Here is a 23530-nt window from a genome sequence, read left to right as displayed (position 1 = left end):
ATGTCATCACCGGAGTCCCCTACCCAGCATAATGCCAGGGGACGCCGGTGTAAAAGGGAACAACTGCCGGGTCACATCCGAGTCCAAAAACCCAGGTGCGACCTGGCAGTTTTGGTGTAAAAGTGGTATAAATCACTGTTGGCAGCTCCTAGCACACATTAGTTACATTAAAAAGATACTTTTGCAGAATAGTATCTAATTAATTCTGTACAACACAACAGCAGTGCAACAGTGTCTCAGCATCCAGAAGTAAAACTTTAGACATACATTATAGTGCTACACAGTGGTGAGGTGAGAGATTGGTTAACCCCTAATACAGTGGTTCCCAAACTGTGCACCGTGGCTCCCTGGGGTGCCTCAGGACACTTGCAGGGGTGCCTTGGATTGGTGGTCCAATGCCAATTTAAATTATTTGTGATCAATGTAAAAGGCAAAAGCATTGCTGATGGGCTGCCAATAATAAAATATGTGGACAAACTGAAGCTAATCCCGTCCCTCACCCATAAATAAACCTGACATACAAAACAATTTACAGAATAAGAAAAATTTTGTCTAGGGGTGCCGTGAAAAAAATTCTGATTCTCTAGGGTGCCACGATTTAAAAAGTTTGGGAACCACTGCCCTAATACATTTTATGGTTAACAAACAGAATAATAAAATAATATATGTGAAGTGACACTGAAACTGCCACATCTCCAACATTGAAGTCATAGAACTACACTTCATTAGTGATCACAACCAGCTTTATTTTTTATTTATTTTCACTTGTTATTGCACTTGTTTGCATGTAAAATAATTATTTAACCATATTTTGCAGTTTTAATTAATAACCAATAAAAGTTACATTTTATTTTAACATTTTTCTTCGGACACCATATTGAAAGAAAACCTGGCAAATAAATGCTAAATAGCAATGCTATCCAGTCCTGAGTGCCCCTTAGTAGGAATCCTTTTTCTTCTTTCTCACTTCAAAAATAGTAATAATTCAAGTTTCCAACCCTCTGTGATGATAAAAAAAATAACAGCACTTACATTCTTGGAACACATCATGTAAAAAAAACCAAAAAACATAATTAAATATCTTTAACTGTTTGCATTCCAATTTAAAATTCAAACAGTCCGGTTTAAATGGATGAAGCTGGAGGAAGTGATGTCATCAATTAGCCCTACTTAAACCAGAACCAGAGAGCAGGGCAGCCTCATTCATTCAGAGCTGTTGACCAGAACACAGCTCTAAAAAGGTAAGCCACCTCAATTGGGGAAGTACTTAGAGTATGCCAAACTTTGCATTCTCAAAATATGCTACTGAGAGGAAGCTGTATTATTAATGTATTAAAATCAATTAATGGGACTTGTGAACTCAGTAGGAGTTTTTTATAATGACTAAACTCTGCTTTTTATTCAGTATAACTACTAAATAACATGTACATTCACTAAAATATAGAATATTTAACAAATATTGTAATTGACTAATTATGACTATTTCCATGAACAAGGCTTCATAATACCTCTTTGCATTAATCAGGGAGAACGCCTCCTGGACAGTCTCTGACTCTGTATTAAATATATTGCTTTTATATTTTGAGTAAGGTATGTACACACCTTTGACCCTAATACAAGAAATGTTCAAACTGTATTCATAGAGAAGAATCCCAGTAAGTATTATTTATGTTTTATCTAGACAGAGAAATTGATCGGGAATATCCCCTGGATCTATCAAAACCGTATACTGGGTCTATTACGATCATATAAAGCCGTCTATATTAGTATTTTAAACTAATGAAAGGTATGTACACTAATCTACAGGGGATATGGCTCCCGGGGGGGGGGGGGGGGGGGGGCATGATAGTCCTATTTTGAACCATTATACCAACAACTTCTTTATATGTAGGTATGAATATATACGAAGGGTGAGAGGTCTCACTCACTCCATCTAGGCACCACCCAATTGCTTGCACCTCTTATAATCTGTCTGTCTCCCCTTCCTACTGGATTGTAAGCTCCTCCGAGCAGGGCCCTCTTCCCTCCTGTTGTCAAAGCCCTCTTCTCTTCACATTTCACTCACAGCTCTCCTATACTCAAACACTCAGTGACCATCTTTGTCAGCATACTCATCTCCATCATTGGCCTCAAGCCTCTAGTTGTATGTTAATTTGAGTCCTCACTACTTATCTTTACGCTGTAATGTGTATTGAACTGTGGTGCTCTTTATTTGTACTCTATTTTTGTTATTTAATCAATGTAATGCCAAGTTTTGTCTCCCTGTACTGTTCCTTTGTACGGCGCTGCAAAACACTTGTGGCGCCTTATAAATAAAATTGTAATAATAATAATTCACCAACTCACTGTCCAAACTAAGGACTTGGAGTGACACTGTAAGTAATAAACCATTTTCACTAGCCTATAAATTCCAGATATTATTTCACATCTTAATTATAGAAAATAACACCACTGAATTCATATGAAACAGGCACTTAAAAAAACTGCCTCCTGTCTAGTGGGCCCATTCAAACCCAATAGAAGAAGAAAATAGGGGATACTATTCACATTTTCCCTGGTATACTGTATATGAAGGATAAGTAATATACCTATGTACTTCAGGTACATAAATAAAATATCTAAATTTTAGAATAAGGGTAATCTAGCCCTTGTGCTTAATTTTGATGTGAGACATAAGGTATAGCATGGGTCTTCAACCTATGGCCCTCCAGATGTTGTGAAACTACATGTTCCAACATGCATTGCCACATTTTTCCTATAGGAGCATGCTAAAAAACCCTCAGGGCATGCTGGGATATGTAGTTCCACAACATCTGGAGGGCCACAGGTTGAAGACCTGTGAGGTATATGATTGTTGGAAAAATGTTTCATGTATCATTCTTCATTAGGCACCTCAAAAATCGCCAGGATCCAATTACCACCTTGAATACACACTTGTGTAAGTGGTCTGAAATAATTCTTGTAATTAGGAATGTAATCAAATGCTCTAACAAGTGTGCAGCATTTGTCTTTTGTTCTGTTCCTGTCCACCTGTTCCCACCTTCACCTTTGTAGTCCCTCCTTTTGTTTTTTTTGTCAACTAATCATAACAAATGAGCCAAATCAATCATTGTATTAGCATGTTAGAACGAAGTCCGTTTGAAGAGATGCCTTAATATACTGTACAACTTCTTTGAAAATATTTATTTAATGTATATGTATCTTTTTATGTTAATTTTTAGCAAAACCCCTAATGAAGTCCCGGTAAGGGGTAAAATGCGTTGGTTATTTGTCTACTTTTTCCAAATGTTTGAAACTTCTCAATAAACCTCAAAACAATCTGAAAAACTGCTATCAATGCTTGAAATAAGAGACTTTTTAATAAATATTTAAACTTATGGACTTTATTCTGTATACTTTGGAAAAGATATTATAAGGCTCTATTGGTCTAATTGTAAAGATCAACATAAGACAGCTCACAACTGTACTCCATATTTTCCCCATCCCCTATCCATCAGGGGATCTTGTAAGCAAAATACTTTAGTGGGCTGAAGTAAAGTATTTTAAACTCTTGTGGCGAAACAAGGGTCTGTTCTTGATTAGTCTGGTTTAAATGTTTAAATTAATTGTAATTTTTTCTAATTGTTGAGCCTGACTAGGTGGTGTTGGATTTGAAAGGGTTAAATAAACTTTTTTCCCATTTAGGAGGGTATTCAATCTCGGCCGTTATTTCCGCCGCCAATTCAATGCTGCCATTTCTGACAGCCTTTAAGGCAAATTCCGACAAAACGTCTGACTTTAAAACAAGTCAGCTATGTTTTGTCAGAAACGGATACGGATTTTTGAATTCATGGCCGGTTTTGCCAACACGCCCACTTTACAACACTCCACAGCCCAAACATTGAATTCTGCTGCAACAATTAGGTATATTCAATGTGGCCAGCAAGGGGTTTTTTATGGCGAGGTTAGCTTATTTTCGATAAGGATTGCCGAAAACAAGTACTCCTCACCAGGCGCTCACCCTAAGCGAGGACTTCCTCAAACGGTGAGGTTCGCCGCAAATGCAGCAAGCCGCTGAATATAGCATCGCCGTTTTGATGGACGCACTCGCCGTTTCCACCTCACTTTGTAGAAACAGCGAGGTGGAAACGGCGAGAGCAGAGGTTGGGATGAATATCGAGGCTGGGCTATGATGGCTAGCAATAGGCGCTGCTCGCCGTCATAGCTTGCCAAACCATGGCATTGAATATACCCCAATGAGAGTACAGATGGAGCGCCTCCCAGATTCCCCGAACTGGCGCAGACTGGCGGGGAGGCACTCCATCTGACGAGAACGCTCACGCATCCCTGTCACTTGGTGGCGGAGAGCGGATTCCCAGCCTGTCTCCACTTCAGGGATAGTGGCAGGGGCGAGTGGGGGCTGTGGGGGGCTGCAGGCTCCATCAGAACAGGGTGCAGAAAAATCATACATTCATTTCTTTCAAATGATAGGTTTTAAGTTATACACTAGTGCCATTAGTGCTAAAACCAACACACTATTTAAAGTGTCACCACCATAGTGCTCTTACCTCTCATTTAATACTGGATCTGGTCTCAGAAAACACTCAGAAGGTATCATCTTTGTAATATCCTGCGAGATATGAAAAATAAATCTGAAAGCGCTTCTATTCTAAATGGAAAGGAAGTTCATTTGAATACTGTATACAGTAAAAGGTAATTTGAATAACAAAATGGGTCTCAATTCATACTTTTTTTTATATATAAGGACACATTGCTGACCCCTCCTCCATAGGCCACAAAGGTGGGCTATGTGGGGGGCATGGTGGCAATACCGCCACAATATCATCATAGCTCTACCCCGCAATGCAGTGCAGAGAAAACAGAGATTCTGGAGGTGGGGCTACAATAATGTAATTTAGAACAAATTTTATCATTCCACCCCTTCAGATTGCACATTTTTGCTTTGTAAGTGTGCAATTTTATAGACCAAGTCAGAAATCACTTGCAATTTCTGGCACACTTTTTAGAAACAGGAATGTGTGATTTTTTTAGCACCGGGAGTGTGTGGTTTATTGTAATTTTTTTGTCGTGGGGGTCCCATAACCATAGTGTGTGTGGAGATGATATCCCCACTCAGTAGCGCTGCCACACTCAATAATTAGAAACCCAGTCTAATATGGGAAAGTACAAAATATTTTTACTTGGGTGTCAGATCATAATACATTTTATAAAATTACACATTACATACACAGTATTACACTCAAAAGAGACATACAAGACATACAACATAAAACATATAAGGCATGGGCTGGCTATGAGGCTTGTATCTGCATATACATTGTATATATATGAGGCAATAACATTTGTTTGTTTTTGAGCAAATAGTTACCAGTCCTCCTTGTGATCAGCACTTCGTGCTGCACTGGGTGCAGGTCACCAAGTCCTATATCTGAGCCTATAGATGCTGCTGTAGTAGCTCACTCCCTGTTGGGGGAGGATCGGCTCCAGGTGCTTGTTTCCCACAGTATCCAGATCCCCACTGGGATATTTGTAATCCAAAATTGTATAATCAGATTGGATGTCTGGATGACCAGTCGGCTGGTTGTCTATGTGGCTAGAGCGGGCTCCAAGTACGCGTTTCTCCGCCTCTCTTACTCGGTGGCGAAAAAAACGAGCGTTATGGTAGACTTGCATTTGGTGAACTCCCTTTCTTTGAGGTTCATGGGACCCACAGGGTTAACATTGGGGGCTGTAGATAGATCCAGAGGACCGGGCACCAATCTGCAGAGCTTTTAGGATTCACAAAAGAGAAGAAGAGTTTGTATGGATGCACTCCTTACTGGACAATCAAAGAAAATATAATTGGTTTTTATTCCTTTTCAAATATTGTTAAAAAACGTGGGGGTTCCTTTTATCTTTATTAGGACCTGGATGGATAAGGATACCCAGAGCCGGCCCTAGCCTAAATTACGCCCTAGGCAAGATTTTGACTGTTGCCCCCTAGCACTGCCACTAGTTCCGTCTCCCCTTTCCCAGCACCATCAACCCTCATCATAGCAGTCATCATTTTGGTGTCCCTACCCGCAATATTTTAAATAGAACCAGCACACCCATTCGGTGCCTTTTTTGCTGAAAATTCGTCTTATTTGCATTGTTATGACCAGCACACACAAGGAGCTTCTGCTGATTAAAATGATATGCAGCATGCCTATATTCTGTGTGCGACTGTGGCTGTACCTGCATACGGAATGCTATGTTACAGTGATTTCCATTAATACACTATTTCATATGCAGATACAGCCTCACTCACACACAGAATATAGGCATGCTGCATATCATTTTAATCAGCAGAAGCTGCTGATGCCCCTAGGCATTCCAAATGCCCTAGGCAATTGCCTAGTTGGCCTATGCCTAAGGCCGGCCCTGAGGATACCACCGCATGTAGCGAAATAAGAGGTTAAAATAATTTTTTACATTAATCAACAGTGTTTTTTAAGAGAGAAAAATGTGATTAAAGATTTTTAAAAGTGTAGGTAGATACGAATGTTGGTGCTAGTATTCTGACATGAGTTGGGGTGTATTCCCCACTAGAGTCCTTACATATATTGTCAAATCTGTACCAATAAAGAATTATTTACCACACGTATTTATTTATTTTTGCCTTATAGGGGCTTTCCCAGGTGTGATGGATTGAATGCTCTAGGATGTATTTGTGTAGTATTCCACACGTAAGAGGTCCCTGGATACAGTTAGTAGGAATTAGGGGTAAATTCCCCACACGCCGTAGAGGTATAAGAACCCAATGTGTGTTCACAAAGGACGTTTTTTAGGGGGTGGGTTCCCCACAGGTATCCCCCAGCAAGATACAGTTTGTGCAAATTAGGGGTAGATTCCCCACTAGGGTTTTACCGGACAGTCACAATTTAGTACATTTCCCGGACAGTCAACGTATCTAATATTAGTTCACCTATATAGGTCGGTCAACTCCTAGAATACTATGCAGGGGGATACTTAGTGTATATGCCTAAATATGGTTGGTCAAGTTTTTAGGGGAAAATTCCCCATACGGGTTTTTCAACAGCGTTGGTAAGTGTTAGGGGTGAAATTCCCTACACGTCGTCACTTGGGGTGCCTGGTGTCTATTTCACATTCAGAGGCTATGCATAAATTTAAGGGGTGAATTCCCCATACACCCCTTAAATCTATGCATAGCCTCTGAATGTGAAATAGACACCAGGCACCCCAAGTGACGACGAGTAGGGAATTTCACCCCTAACACTTACCAACGCTGTTGAAAAACCCGTATGGGGAATTTACCCCTAAAAACTTGACCAACCATATTTAGGCATATACACCAAGTATGCCCCTGCATAGTATTCTAGGAGTTGACCGACCTATATAGGTGAACTAATATTAGATACGTTGACTGTCCGGGAAATGTACTAAATTGTGACTGTCCGGTAAAACCCTAGTGGGGAATCTACCCCTAATTTGCACAAACTGTATCTTGCTGGGGGATACCTGTGGGGAACCCACCCCCTAAAAAACGTCCTTTGTGAACACACATTGGGTTCTTATACCTCTACGGCGTGTGGGGAATTTACCCCTAATTCCTAGTAACTGTATCCAGGGACCTCTTACGTGTGGAATACTACACAAATACATCCTAGAGCATTCAATCCATCACACCTGGGAAAGCCCCTATAAGGCAAAAATAAATAAATAAGTGTGGTAAATAATTCTTTATTGGTACAGATTTGACAATATATGTAAGGACTCTAGTGGGGAATACACCCCAACTCATGTCAGAATACTAGCACCAACATTCGTATCTACCTACACTTTTAAAAATCTTTAATCACATTTTTCTCTCTTAAAAAACACTGTTTGTTGATTAATGTAAAAAATTCTTTTAACCTCTTATTTCGCTACATGTGGTGGTATCCTTATCCATCCAGGTCCTAATAAAGATAAAAGGAACCCCCACATTTTTTAACAATATTTGAAAAGGAATAAAAACCAATTATATTTTCTTTGATTGTCCAGTAAGGAGTGCATCCATACAAACTCTTCTTCTCTTTTGTGACTTTGTATGCCAATGTTTGGGATAGCACCCCCACTGTTGTGAACCAACATACAGTGGTAGATTGCCCATCAAATAGAGGGCATTAATTCCCCGTTTTTTGTGTGCAGAACCCCCCAAACCCCTATCCACTTTGTATGAGCTTTTAGGATTCCCAGGATGCATGGCTCCTCTCCCCTATAACCCAGCCTCCATGCTCAGCTCCTCAGTTTTTTTAACCAGCCAATTGCAGGAAGCGGAGAAGGAAGAAGACAAGTGATGAACATACCAGCACACTTATACATAGACAGAGTGAGGGAAGCAGTGACCAAGGTCGCTTAAATCACATCTTGATATACCACAAGGAATACCTCAGGCCTATAAGGGTGGGCGTCCTGTGGGCCCCATGAACCTCGAAGAAAGCGTTAACCAAAGGTAAGTTTACCTTATGGAAAACAAAATATTGGCAGCGCTAAATGATACAACCTATCGGGATTGCCTTAATATTAAACATTTATTTTACATAAAATGACATAAAAATCAACAATAATAAAAATGCATAAAAGTTCTATTGCCCCTCACTGGTGTTTTCCTGGTGTATTTAGGCTGGTATTAATAAAGTGTCTCTTTAAAGGTTGCTGGAATATAATTGGTTCAATCTCACCACTTTGGACTACTGGGAGTCTTTCCGGGCTTGGGTCCGTTGTCCTCACTAGTTGTGCGGTGTCAATTTGTTTTGGATGCCGCTGGAGGAGTGTCAAGGGCCTTGGGGAGCTTTCCCAGCTGTGGGTACCTACAGATTGCACCCTCAACCCTGGTGATGGGTGAAATGACAGTTTAAACTGCTGTCTCCACTCAAAGGAATTTTATCTGGAAAAGGTTTCCTTGCTGGCATCTGGCCACAAAACATTATCCAAGGACTGCACGTGTGCTGGGAAAGCTCCCCAAGGCCCTCCAGCGGCATCCAAAACAAATTGACACCGCACAACTAGTGAGGACAACGGACCCAAGCCCGGAAAGACTCCCAGTAGTCCAAAGTGGTGAGATTGAACCAATTATATTCCAGCAACCTTTGAAGAGACACTTTATTAATACCAGCCTAAATACACAAGCAAAACACCAGTGAGGGGCAATAGAACTTTTATGCATTTTTTATTATTGTTGATTTTTATGTCATTTTATGTAAAATAAATGTTTAATATTAAGGCAATCCCGATAGGTTGTATCATTTAGCGCTGCCAATCTTTTGTTTTCCATTTGTCACACATTTGTGGTCCACTATAACCACTATCTGGCAGCAGCTCATACACATCTATTGGAGGCATCACATATACAGCGCCCAGTTACCTTTTACCTTGGTAAATAAAACCCCTGTAAGTTTACCTTAACCTGTTTTATTCTTCGGGATTCATGGGTCCCACAGGGGTAACACTGGGGATGTTCAATAGCAGTACTCAAGGGAGGGTACTAGCCTGAGAGGTCAGAAGAACCTGACGACCAAAGGAAGGCAAACGTGTCAATAGCCTAAAATCGAGTGAACGTATAAACAGGTGACCATGTTGCAGCCTTGCACAATTATTCAGCGGACGCACCAAGGCACGCCGCCCATGACGGACCAACCGACCTGGTAGAATGTGCATGTATAGAAACCAGGAATGTTCGTAAGCATGCTGAATGACAAGTCATATCCAGCGAGCCACAGTTTGTTTATTCGCTGGCCAGCATCTTTTGTAAAAACTGTATAGCACAAATAATGCATCTGACTTCCATATAGAAGCTGTACGATCTACATGTGTAGTTAGAGCTCTAATTACATCCAAAGGACGTCCAGTTGGAGATAGATCCACCGACAATTTCCTGGTTCACATGGATCTTTTAGGATCTGAAATTTTAGGAAGGTGTGTAGACCTGGTTCTCAGAACCGCCCTGCCAGGGTGGAAAATGAGAAAAGGCGAGTGACATGAGAGAGCAGCCAGGTCAGATACATGATGGCCAACAAGAAAATGGTCTTTGCCGTGAAGCACTTGAAATCCACTGTTTGTAACGGTTTAAAGGGATGTTTTCCTAAAGCCTGCAGGACCATGGATAGCTTCCACGGGGCCATTGGCAGCACATATGGAAGTTGAATACGTATCACTCCTTGGAGGAAAGTACGTATGCCTGGTATAAATTCAATATATGTTGAAACCAGATAGAGCAGAGATATTCCCTTTTAATGAAGCAAGTCTCAGGCCTAGGTCCAAACCTCTCTGAAGAAAGGCAAGGAGTCTTGCTGTTTTGAAAATCTTTATATTATAGTGACGTGACACACACCAGGAGAAGTATGGCAGAAGCTGGTTTTTGAGCCCTAAGCATGGTGTGAATCACCCTCTTAGAAAAAAACATTTTGCTTCAGAATGTCAGACTCAAGCACCACACTGAAAAGACATGCTCACCAGATCCGGCTGCAAGAAGGGCCCTTGACTGAGCAGGTCCGGTCTGGGAGGTAACAGAAACGGTTGCTGTACTGACAGTCGTTGTAGTAGTAGTAGTAGTACGTTTATTTATAAAGTGTCCGCAGCGCCGTACATAGCAAACAAAAAAAAACTAATTACAAGGTAACGTACAGGGTGTGTTGAAAAATACAGTATAAATAGGGGTATAGCTGGTAGAACTAAAATCAGCATCAGTTCAGAAGTAGTTGTCAAAATTGTCGAGGAGACTGAAGATGACGTAGAGAATAGGACAGAACAGGACAGGAGCACAGGTGAGGTAATGAGGTAGGGTGAGTATGTGAGGAAGGAGGACCCTACTCATAAGAGTTAACATACTAAAAATAGGTGGGTGGACGAACGAAATACAATAGGATAAGTAGGAACGGAGGGAAACGGAGGCAGGATCAAAAGAGGTTAGGAGGAGGGATAGGCTAGTCGAAAAAAGTGGGTTTTGAGGGAGCGCTTGAAGGAGGTAAGGGAATCAGATAGCCTGATGGGTGGCGGGAGGTTGTTCCAGTGCAGGGGGGCAGCACGAGAGAAGTCTTGGACACGGGAGTGGGAGGAGGTTATTAGGTGAGAGGTCAGTCGGCGGTCAGAGATGGAGCGAAGAGGACGGGAGGGAGTGTGGATAGAGATCAGTGAAGAGAGGTAGGGAGCTGTGGAGGAGGAGAGAGCCTTGTAGGTGGTGGTGAGGAGTTTAAAGAGAACTCGGAAAGGAATGGGGAGCCAGTGAAGAGATAGACAGAGGGGGTAGCCGGAGGTAGAGCGACGGGAGAGGAAGATGAGCCTAGCAGCAGCGTTAAGAATGGATTGGAGAGGTGCAAGGCGGGTGAGAGGTAGCCCAGAGAGAAGGATGTTGCAGTAGTCAAGGCGGGAGATGACAAGAGAGTGAATGAGAATTTTGGTCGCGTCAGTGGAGAGGAATGGTCTGATGCGTGAGATGTTGCGTAGGTGAAAGCGGCAAGACTGTGAGAGAGCACGAATGTGGGGGGTGAAAGAGAGGGAGGAGTCAATGATGACACCGAGGCAGCGCGTTTGGTCGGTGGACGTGATATCGGTTTCACCAATGCTGATGGAGATAGTGGGAGAAGAGGGGATGTTCAGGGGATGGAAGATTAGAAGTTCAGTTTTAGCCATGTTTAGTTTCAGGAAGCGTTGGGTCATCCAGGCTGAGATGGCCGTGAGGCATTCGGAGACCTTGGACAGGAGTGATGGGGATAAGTCGGGGGAGGAGACATAGATTAGGGTATCATCAGCATAAAGGTGGTAATGAAAACCATAGGAGCTGATGAGGGTGCCCAGAGAGGTGGTGTAGAGGGAGAAGAGGAGAGGGCCAAGGACTGACCCTTGGGGAACACCGACTGCGGAGTAGTAGGAGAGGAGGAGCTCGGAGTGGAGACGGAGAAGGAGCGATCGGAGAGGTATGAGGTGAACCAGGAGAAGACCGTGCCAGTGATGCCAAAAGAGCGGAGGGTGTTGAGCAGGAGAGGGTGGTCAACAGTGTCAAAGGCAGCCGACAGATCAAGCTGGATGAGGATAAAGAGGCCTTTGGATTTAGCCGATAGTAGATCGTTAGTGACTTTGGTCAGGGCAGTTTCAGTGTTATGTAAAGGGCGGAACCCGGATTGGAGGGGGTCTAGAATGGAGTTAGCAGTAAGGTGGCTTAGGAGACGATTATAGGTCAGACGTTCTAGGAGCTTGGAGGCAAAAGGGAGGAGGGAGATGGGCCTGTAGTTGGATGGAGAGTTGGGGTCCAGATTTGTTTTTTTGAGAATTGTGGAGGCAAGAGCGTATTTGAAGGAGGAAGGGAAGATCCCAGAGGATAGGGAAAGATTAAAGAGGTGAGCCAGGTGAGAGCAGACTGACGGACTGAGACGATGGATAATATTGGAGGGGATAGGATCGAGCGGGCAGGTGGAGGGAGAAGCGGATTGAAGGATAGAGTGGACTTCAGCAGCAGTGGTGGGGTAAAATGAGGACAGGGGTTGGAAGGAGGGGAGTGGAGATGTAGGAGGGGAGGAGGGAGAGGGTGAGGTCATGGCAGCAGTGATGGCAGTCCTGAGAGAGGAGATTTTGGTTGAAAAGTAGGTAGCAAAATCAGCGGCTACGATGGAGGACGGAAGAGCTGGAGGAGGGGGGGAGAGCAAGGAGTTGAAGGTGGCGAAGAGCCTGCGGGGATTGGATGATTGGGAAAGGATGAGGGACTTAAAGTAGGATTCCTTGGCCAGAGCAAGGGCAGAGCTGAAGGAGTAAAGAATGAATTTGAAATGGAGATAATCTGCAAGGTAGCGTGATTTCTTCCAGCAGCGCTCAGCAGTGCGAGAGCACTTTTTAAGGAATCGGGTGATAGGCGAGTGCCACGGTTGGGGGTTGGAGCATCGAAGGGGGATATTGGAGGGAGGGCAGGCAGAGTCCAATGCCGAAGATAGGGTGTCATTATAGAGGGAGTCAGCGAGGTTTGGGCAGGACATGAGGGCGATTGAGAAGGCAGCAAGATCAAGTGTGTTGACGTTATGCCGTGAGACAATGCGCTTGGGAGGGGGGGTGGGAGAGGGGGAAGCAGTGAGGGAGAAGGAGATGAGGTGATATTCAGAAAGAGGAAAAGCCGAGATAGTGTAGTCAGTAAGGGAACAAGAGCGAGAGAAGACGAGATCGAGGGAGTGTCCTTGGATGTGGGTGGGAGAGGTAGTCCACTGAGATAGGCCAAGAGAGGAGCAGAGAGAGAGGAGTTTGGAGGTGCCAGGATCAACAAACCAATTTTGTTGGGGCCAGACTGGGGCTATCAGTATGAGATCCCCCCTTCATGTTTGTATTTCTGTATAATCCAGGGCATCATGGCAACCAGAGGAAAGGTGTATAGAAGACGAAACTTCCATGCAATTGATAGTGCGTCTGTGAAACTGGCTTGAGGATGCTTGGACACTATGATTTTGTAATTGTGACAGAAAGCCATGAGATCCACATCTGGTTGACCCCAGTGTTTCACTAGAAGAGATGTACATCTTGAGGACTTAGGAAGTCTGCTTCCCAATTCAGGATTCTGAGATGTTGTTAGGCCCAAGCAAGCATTTTGGACTCTTCTCTCATGGCGGCGGCGCTGCGAGTGCCCCCTTGGAGATTTATATAGGCCACTATTGAATCTAGAAGTGTTCCCACATGTAGCATCCTTTGTGAAGGAACCAGACAGGATCTCTCCCAATTGAGAAGTACAGCCATTGATGTCTGCAGATGCATGGACAGAACCCCAGGTGACTTACCCAACAGGAGGAGGTCATTTAAGTGAGGGAATACTCGCATGTCCAGTCAATGTAGATAGGCTGCCATGACTGCCATGATTTTTTAAAATACTCTGGGCGCCGTAGCGAAACCGAATGGGAGTGCCTGGAATTAAACGGGATAGTATAGCGAAACTGAGAAACTGCTGGTGTGAAGGAAGAATAGGGAAATCAAAATAGGCATCCCGTTTTTCTAAAGTCACCATATAGCCCCCCGCCTCTATTGCGAATACAATAGTCAGTAAGGTCTCCATATGGAACTTTGGCACTTTCACAAATCTGTTTAGAGACTTCAGATTTAGAATGGGCCTGTATGTCCCATTTGGTTTTGGAAACAAAAACAGGGTTGAATAAAATCCGAACCCTTTTGTACACATACATCTTGGCTATTTTTCTCAATTTAGCACAACATGCAAAACATGGCTTAGCTGTTTTTCCAGATGTAGCAAGTAGATGGATTTTCAAAACTGCAGAATTTGTATAAAGTAATAGATTAGTGCAGCAAATTGTTAGAAAAACCACAAAGCGGGACTTTTGCTGAATCCAAGGTGTGCCAAATTGTGCCATACATAGCACAATAAAACTTAGATTTATGTGGACACATTTGTAGGATGTAACTTTGTGAGGAGTTAACCTCTTAACCTTTCTGGTCACAGAAGGTAAATTAAACAAAGTTCATAGCAATACGTATTAAAACAGACAGAGAAAAACAGAGTAGCACATCAGTCACACACAATGCAGATAATATTAGTACAATGCTGGTACAATTAACTGCATATGCACTCCAATCAAGTACTGTACTGCTATGGGAGCAAGTAGGATGCGAATGCTGTAAAAACGGTCAGAAGTAGACGATTTTACAGGGGAGACTAATCCAACACTTTAGGATAGTGGTTCCCAACCCTGGTCCTCAAGTACCCCCAACAGTGCACGTTTTCCAGGTCACCCAGCAGGTGCACTCATTATTCAGGCACATTTGAAAAGATCCACAGGTGGAGCTAATTATAGCACTTGTGATTTTGTGTGGAGACCTGCAAAACATGCACTGTTGGGAGTACTTGAGGACCAGGGTTGGGAACCACTGCTTTAAGAGACCCTCTGCTGTGCACTGAAGATGGCCACCATTGTCTCTGAGAGGATCAGGGAAAGTAAAAGCAGCTTGAAGGCGGTAAACCTGCAGTAAATTGGCGACCAAAGTGGGCCATCTTCCAGATCCGTGGCGCGACAGCGATTTGTGTGCTCGCACAGAGAACCTTACCTGCTCCTTGTGTTGCTGGCCACGCTGTTGAAGGATTCCGGTGTCTAGCACCACCTCTGCCACAAGTACCCTGTTTAATCAAGGTCGTGGGGGAGTTTTTTGAAGGATTCCGGTGTCTGGCAGTGCTAGACACCGGAGGCCACCTCTGCCACAAGTACCCTGTTTAATCAAGGTCGTGGGGGAGTTTTAGCAACAGTAGGGGTGTTGCAGCTGCAGCGCTGTAATAACTAGGACTGACCACGCTGCAAGTGCTTCAGTGTAAAAATAAAAATCAGGGTCTCCTGAAGTTGTGGGATTTCCTCAGACAATCCCTGCAGAAAGTAGGATCTACCAGCTTCCTGCTGGCACTAACAAAACAACTGAGGTGCTGAGCATGGAGGCGAGGTTATAGGGGAGAGGATCCATATATCCTGGGAATCCGAAAAGCTTTGCTGATTGGTGCCTGATCCTCTGGATCCGCCTACAACCCCGATGTTATCCCTGTGGGACCCATGAATCGCGAAGAAGAAATCCAGACATATCTATTCATTTGCGGCCCTTTGCCCGCAACATGACGGGTTAATAAAGGGTACCTTAATTAACTAGGTCGGAAAAGCGAAAAAGGGGATTTTTGAAAGAACTTAACGTTCGAACCCCTTTCTCTGAATTCATCCTGGTGGCACAGCTAACCTTGGGATGTAGGAGGGTCCGCAGGAGCAAAGGCACCTATGCTGACTTCTTTTGATAGCAGGCTCCTTCCTTCTGCATCCCAGGATACTTCAGTTCAACTTCTAAAGCACACTAGGATACATAACTCAGTACAACACGTGAACATCTTATATGCACAGTCAATATAACCATAACATAACAATACATGAATGGTATAACTTACTGAGCGTAAGGGAGGGATCGCTGTGTCACTAGGATGAACTCAGAGAAAGGGGTTTGAATGGTAAATTCTTACAAAAATCCCCTTTTCTCTTTCGTCCATCCTGGTGACACAGCTAACCTTGGGACGTTCACGAGACGGTCCTTTGGGAGGGTACGCTCAGACTTACAGTTCTCATCACTGCTTGTATAAATGAAGCATCCTCCATCACGAACTCATAGAACCTATAGAATTTTGTAAAGGTATGAACAGAGGACCAGGTGGCAGCCCTGCACAACTGCTATGCTGTAGCCCCATGAAGCACAGCCCAAGAGGAATCAACTGACCTGGTGGTATGGGCATTTTTCCTTGAAGGAACAGGTCTACCTACCTTAGTGAAAGCAAAGGCAATGACTGACCTCAACCATCTGGCAATGGTCTGCTTAGAAGCAGGCCACCCTCTCTTGTGTACATCATACAGAACCAAAAGCAAATCACTTTTGCGGATATCCTTTACCCTGTCCACGTATATTCACAAAGTGTGAAAAACATCCAGTTTCTTTAAGTTGTCCCTATTTCTTACCCCTTCAGGGGGAGAAAACACCGGGAGCACAATATCCTGGTTCAAATGAAAAGAAGACACTACCTTAGGTAGAAACCTAGGCACTGTTCGAAGCACAGCCCTGTCTTCATGAAATATAAAAAATGGAGACTTGCAAGACAAGCATCCTAATTCTGAAACATGCCTAGCCGAAGCAATAGCCAACGAAAAAGTAAGTTTCCAAGGAAGAAACTTAAGGTCAGCCGACCTTAACGGTTCAAAAGGAGGATTTTGTAACACCGACAAAATCAAAGACAAATCTCAAGGCTCCACCGGCTGCCTATATGGGGGTTTAATTCTCATGACACCCTGCAAAAAGGTCTGAACTTCAGGTAACAGGGCTACCCTCTTCTGAAAGAAAATGGATAATGCCGAAAGTTGTACTTTTAAGGACTGCAAACTAAGCCCCGCAGAGAATCCATCATGGAGAAATTCCAACAGTCTCGACACCTTGAACATAGAAGTGTGCACTCTCTGATGCTCACCTGACCTGGATGATTGCTTCCGAAAACCCCTTCTTTCTTAATAGGGAGGTTTCATAAGCCAGGCCGTCCAATTGAGCTGTGCTAGTTCCAGGTGTAGAAATGGTCCTTGTTTGAGCAAGTCTGGTCGAAGAGGCAGGCGCCAAGAGTCCATCAACAACCGCAGAATGTCTGAATACCACAACCTCCTGGGCCAGTCCGGTGCAATCAGAATAGTTTGCACCTTCTGGGACCTCACTCTTTTCAGTACCCGTGGAATCATGGGGAACGGAGGGAACACGTAGGCAAGGTTGAAATGCCATGGAACAGTCATGGCATCCACTGCCCAAGCGGTCAGATCCCTGGTCCGAGAGCAGAACTTCGGAACCTGACGGTTGTTCCTGGACGCCATCAGGTCTATCTCTGGGAGCCCCCAGCGAGACACTATGTCCTGAAACTCTTCCTGATGAAGCGCCCACTCCCCCTCCAGCAGCTCCTCCCTGCTGAGGAAATCCGCTTCTATATTTTGGATCCCCCGAATGAATACGGCCGACAGAGCAGGAATGTTCAGCTCTGCCCACCTGAAAATCCTCGGGACCTCCAGCATTGCCATCCTGCTGCGAGTCCCACCCTGATGATTTAAGTACGCCACAGCCGTGGCATTGTCCGACTGTACACGTACTGGTGATCCCTTCAGGATATCCTATGCCTGTAGGAGGGTGTTCCAAACCGCACAGAGTTCCAGAATGTTGATTGGCAGTCTGGATTCTTCCCTGGACCACAGACCCTGCAACCTCAGATGTAGGACCACTGCCCCCAAGCCTATGAGACTGGCAACGGTTGTGACAACCAGCCACTCCCACGAGTGAAGGGAATGCCCCAGCTGTAGAGTCTCCAGATCCGTCCACCGGAGCAGGGATTCCTTTGTCTCCAGAGACAGAAACAACCTTTCTTGCTTCATGGTCTTTGAATTCCCTGACCAACAAGAGATAATGTTCCACTGAAAAATCCTTGAGTGAAACCGTGCAAACTGCAGTGTCTCGAATGGGTCTCCCCTATCGCGAACCGTAGTAACGACTGCTGTTCCCTGAAGATAGGTACATCTTGGATGTCCACCGATGCCAGAAATTCTCCTGATTCTATGCTTAATAGCACTGACCGAAGAGATTCCATGTGAAAATGGCCCACCCATAGATGCAGGTTTAAAGATTTTGAAAATAGAATGGGTCAGAAAGAACCGTCTGGTTTGGGAACCAGGAAAATAATTGAATAAAATCCTTTCTTCCTTTCCTCCTGTGGTACCGGGACCACTACCCCCTTCTCTATAAGGGAGGTTGCTGCCTCTAATATGACACTCCTGAAGAAGATTAATTCGAAACGCGTTGAGTGTTGACTGTGGACATCCCCAGGATCCAAGACTGAACACTGGTCATTAAGGTGCCTATCGGTGGACCCCTTCCTCTGGTTACGGACTGGATGCTGGACCCCTGGTTGTAAGACCCATCTTCCATCTGACTGTGAGCTGTTTTTGCCTGGTGGATTGTCATACATGCTACTTTAAAAGTCTTTATCTTGTAAGTTCGGACTGTTATTAAATTCCTTTTTTAAATCATGGATAATTTGCACTATATTTCTCCTTATCGTACCCTCTTACATATCCTGTGAGATTGGGTGGTTATCATTTCAGGTCTACAAAAAGCCTGCCGATTTGAGACCTCCATTTAAAGGAAAAACCTTTGAAAATAAATGGTGATATCTATATTTATTTTAAGGTTATACACAGAGCGCTGTATGTGAGACACTTCTTGTTGCTGTTGGTCCAATACAGCCGGTCACATGAGAGCTTCTCGTGGTAATGGATTAGGAAGAAATCTTCTTGGGGGAGGCCCCCTGAGATTTATCTTGTAACCCTGGGAAATTATGGAATAAACCCAGGGATCCAAAGTGGCAAGACACCACTTGTCCCGAAACTGCAGGAGGCAACCCCCACTCTGAGTCCAGAATGGGGAGTCTCCGCCCCGTCATGCAGAGGACTTATCCTCTCCTTTGGACACATTTTTCTTAGTGAAAGCCCCGAAATGGGATCTGGGAGCCCTTCCCAAAATGGCTGGGAACTTTCCTCTTCCTGCCTGTCCTCTGTTAGAAACATCCCCCCCCCCCCCCCCCAGAAAGGACGGCTTAAATGCCCCAAACTTTGTTCCTGAATGTTTTGAAGTAGTGGGGAGAAAGGTACTGTGGCCTGTTTTACGATGGATTCTAGCTCTGATCAAAAAGGAGGACTCCCTTAAAGGCCAATGTCTCAAGCGACTTCTTGGATTCGCTATCTGCCTCCCAAGCTTTAAGCCAGAGGGCTCTCCTACCAGATACCGAAGCGGCCGATACTTTTGATGCCATCCTAGCCCCTTCTTCCCCAGCCTCACATATATATTCCGCCGCACAACTGAGCTTTTCAGCCAGTTTGAAAGCTTCTGAATCAGGCTGGAGCTGATTTCCTGAGGCTGCTTTCACACACTCCGGCTCCTGCCGGACGGCGAAAACCCGCACGGCTTAAAAGCTGTGCCGTCACTGCAGTGTGTAATGGACAGCTATGTGTCCATTCACACAGGATGGTCAGGGCACGGGTGCCGGGTAGCAGCCGGATCTTACCACCGCAGTGTCCGGCTGCCGTGCCGTGGCCGTCCCCTCCTCACAGGTCAGTGTGTGCTGAGGGCGATGGAGGCCTTTCACACACACCGGTCATTTGGTGTCAGGTTTTAGATCTCCACCGCCCCCAAACTGACGTCACTTCAGTTTCTACCCTCAAATTTACACAGCACTGGCTCACTGAGCCGGTGCATGTGAAAGAGACAACTGTCAGTCAAAAAGCCGGACAAAGTGTGTCCGGCTTTTTGCCGTCCGGTCAAAACCTGAGTGTGTGAAACTAGCCTAAGGCCTCAGCCCATTTAATCTTTGCCTTGGATACCCAAGCAGAGGCAATAATAGGGCGAAGTGTAAAACCCACCACTTCAAATACCACCTTAAGGCATCCTTCCACCTTTTTGTCCACTGGATCTTTAAAGGCCGCACTGCCTTGAACAGGTAATGCTGTGGCTTTTGACAACCTGGCCACCGATGCATCTACTAACGGGACTTTCTTCCATAACTTAACATGTTCCTCCGGCATTGGATACATGCTAGCAAACTGTTTTGACATAAGGAGCTTCTTGTCCGGACACTTCCATGCCTCACTCAGCAAGGAAACCATTCCCTCATCCGATGGAAAAGTCACATTCTCCCGGCGAACTTTCTTAAATACACAATGTGAAGGCCCTCTATATTCCTCAGACAAGTTTAAAGTCTGTTTAACCGCAAGAATCAAATCCTCAATGCCCGGAGCAGAGGCTTCAATTTCCTCTGTCTGGTCCCAAATGGCATCCTCTGCACACACACCCTCTTCATCTGAGTCTAAATTTAACAGAGGACAAGTAGACAATGGATGTCTAGGAGAATTACTCTCAGAGGACTTGGCAAACTGTTCCATAAATGCAGTCATTTTCTGGATGCTCTGAGCAGTGTCCTGCATGACCTGTAACTCCCTGGGACTGTGCCACGGAGCCCACAGAAGTCTGTGAGGATGATAAATGGACAGGAAATTTAACTAGATCATCTCTATGCCTATATAGTGCTTTCACCAGGTCATTCATAGACCTCCCCAATGCAGCTGCCCACGCAGGCTCAGACTGCTCAGACCTCTGGGCTTGCGCACCACTGGGCACAGACTCACATGAGGGGCACAAATCCCCTTGATCTATCTGTTCACATGACAATTTAACACCACAAAACTTGCAGTTGACTAACAAGGCAGGCGTTCCAGTCCCCACAGCAGTAGCACTACACCTTTCAGTCATGATAAAAACCACAGTGCACAATGTCAGGTAATTGCACAGAGCAATATATACTGTGTACTTATCTGCTTGCTGCAATGATCCTCTGTGATCCGTGGGGACAGCACTGCCCAAGGAGAAACTTCTCTCTGCACTGAATGAAAAGCCTTGCTTTGAGCCTGCTTCAGCTCTGCAGCATTGGAGAGAAATGGTGCAAGCACAAGGAGCAGGAAGAGACCAAGTCTCTTGTTGCAGCGGGGAATGAAGCCAAAAAGGCACCTTTTTCTTCCTTCAGCCGCACCCACTAATGTTTCTCCTACCTTCAGTTCCTCCCCTTCTTCTTGGGATCACTTGGAGTCGTCCAGCAGAGCTGGACTTCCTGTAATAGGCTTCACCTCCCTGATAGGGAATTCAGCCTATTAGCTCCTCCAAGATGGCATTAAGTATCCTGGGATGCAGAAGGGAGGAGCCTGCTACCAAAATAAGTCAGCATAGGTGCCTTTGCTCCTGCGGACCCTCCTACATCCCAAGGTTAGCTGTGTCACCAGGATGGACGAAAGAGAAAGTGCAGATTCTGCGACTGCCGGGAAAATTGGAATACCCTTCTATGACTGTAAATTGGTATGAATTTGTTATTGTTATTCTGGAGATTATATGCATTAATTGTTTTACAATACTTTCTTTTTTTTTTAAACGAAACACCATCACTTTGGCCTTGTCTCTTCAGAAGACATTGGTTTAGTATTACAAACCTGGACCTGGAACATTCTGTACATTTTGTTTGGAGAGATGGTGATTTCTTGTGGTTACTCTTCTATGCAAGGCGATCTAGTACAAAAAATATGGCGAACATTGTGCCGTGTATGGGAACCTTTACTGTTTTAAATACTTACTGCAAGATTAAGGGCTTGTAGTTTCTTCAGTACCCGCTCCAATAATCCAACCTGGTTGTAAAGCTGGACCAGATTTTCTTGCAGTTGTTTGTTTTCTACATCTAGAGTATGAGCCCTGTAATGTAGAAATATACATTTGAAGTACAGGTTAGTTATAAACGCTATACAAAACACTGAGGTGCTGTTTAAAATTTTTTGTTTTTTAACTGGGAATGTGCTTGGGAGAAACCAAAATAGATCTTATGTTCATAGTATAAAAATTCACATACCAATGTAAAAATAATAAAAGACCACAAGAAACGAGATAATCAGCATCCACAGAAATACTAACATGCCTAGATGCAACACAGTAAAGGGAAAATTTTCTGACCTCACATTTGTGGAGCCTGGGGACTATGTTTATATATATTACTATGACAAATCCAAAGCATCCATAGCGTTGAAACAGAAAGTACAGACACACACATCGAACAAAAAGTTGCAGCAGCAGCCTGTCCTCACTAACCCCCCACTTGCGCCGGTGTCTGTAATTTTTGGGGGGCAGATCTTACCAGGCCTCCCGTTGGCCAAACACTTTGCTTTACCAGGGTCCGGCTGACCTGTCAGTGTCAGTGATGTTACTGTGCCAGTTATCACCTCCTGGGATTACATTACAAATGAAGATTAGAAGTCTCTGCTATTTCCACAAGACATACTGTCCAGTTTTTAGAAAGCCCACTGGCAAACTGAAAGGCAATTTTGAAGTTAACTTGACATGCACTATTTTTAGGTGTACTTTCTTGAAGATAAAGACAGTATACAGATGTAAGCTGTTTGATCCTTCAAGTATTTCAATGGGAAGACAAACTACTATGTTCTTTCATTATTGGTATCTCTCTTAAAGTATAGAACTTGGGGCCAATTTTTTAAGTGATAAATTGTCCGGAGATAAAGTACCAGCTATCACAGCGCCGGCCATTCCCCCAATAGTAGCAGACGTACGCTTATTTCCCTCCTCCACTGCACCCAATGTTGGGTGGTATTTACATTCCTGGGAGGCCACGCCCCCTTTTCAATGCTGTTGGGGAAATGGTCAGCACTGTCATAGCTACTGTCCATGCCACCATCCCCTCTCTGCAGTGAATAGAAATTGTGTGCTCCCCCACAACAGGCGGACTATGCCGGCCCTGCGAAAATCAGGACAGTTGGGAGGCATGCATTCATTCAGTCATTTTTTCAATCCAGCCTGTAACCTGGCAGTTATTAGCTGATTGGCTGGCACTTTATCACTTCACCAGGCTTAAAAAATCTGCACTGCGTTCTCTAGACATACTGGTATTTTTCACATTGTATTAATCTATACCTATTCTGTGCCGAAAGCAGTTTCCACTTGTGGTTCCGTGTTGAAGCTTCATGCTCTGTGATCTTCTGTATTAGATGTCTTTTTTCTTCATGCAGAAGACCATTTTCTGCTGTTATTTTACTGATCCACTGTTGTTTCTAACAGAATAAAATGTCAGTATTACTCAGATATGTGGACATCACACCAAAAAAACAAAACGTTGTAGAAAGTATTTTTAAAGTGATGGGAGATGCTGCTGTAATGCCCCTTTCAGACCACACTTAAAAACCTGTATTTTTCCGATTTTTAATCGTTTTAAAACGGTAATCTGTGCGGTCTGAAAGGTGCAGGACCACTTTACCATTTTACAAAAGCCGATTTTGTAAAACAGTTAAAATGGAGGGTCCTACCCGTTTCAGACCCGGTATTTTGGCATCAAAATAGGGTCTGAAACGGTATTTAGGACCCAGCTAATGAGCGCCCCGCAATTTTTTTT

At 44.2% G+C, this 23530-nt stretch overlaps 1 protein-coding gene across 5 annotated transcripts in view; it reads right to left on the bottom strand.

Annotated features, from left to right (window-relative positions):
* Nucleotides 1-716: 716 nt before the first annotated feature.
* CCDC30 (coiled-coil domain containing 30) overlaps nt 717-23530 on the bottom strand; it is a 502866-nt gene continuing 480052 nt past the window's right edge. For 4 of the 5 annotated variants that reach the window (XM_083162765.1, XM_083162761.1, XM_083162762.1 and 1 more), the window contains 3 exons: nt 23056-23192; nt 21714-21828; nt 5616-5768 (listed from right to left, as the gene is read on the bottom strand). In XM_083162765.1, the coding sequence (XP_083018891.1) occupies nt 5631-5768; nt 21714-21828; nt 23056-23192 (390 nt within the window). In that variant the 3' untranslated portion in view covers nt 5616-5630. Of the gene's footprint in view, nt 1002-4547; nt 4610-5615; nt 5769-21713; nt 21829-23055; nt 23193-23530 lie in introns of those variants that run through there. The other variant, XM_083162763.1, reaches the window with a different exon arrangement.

Source organism: Crinia signifera, chromosome 19, assembly GCF_055691185.1.
Source record: "Crinia signifera chromosome 19, ASM5569118v1, whole genome shotgun sequence".
NCBI lineage: Eukaryota > Metazoa > Chordata > Amphibia > Anura > Myobatrachidae > Crinia > Crinia signifera.
This window is presented reverse-complemented; position numbering and strand designations above follow the sequence as displayed.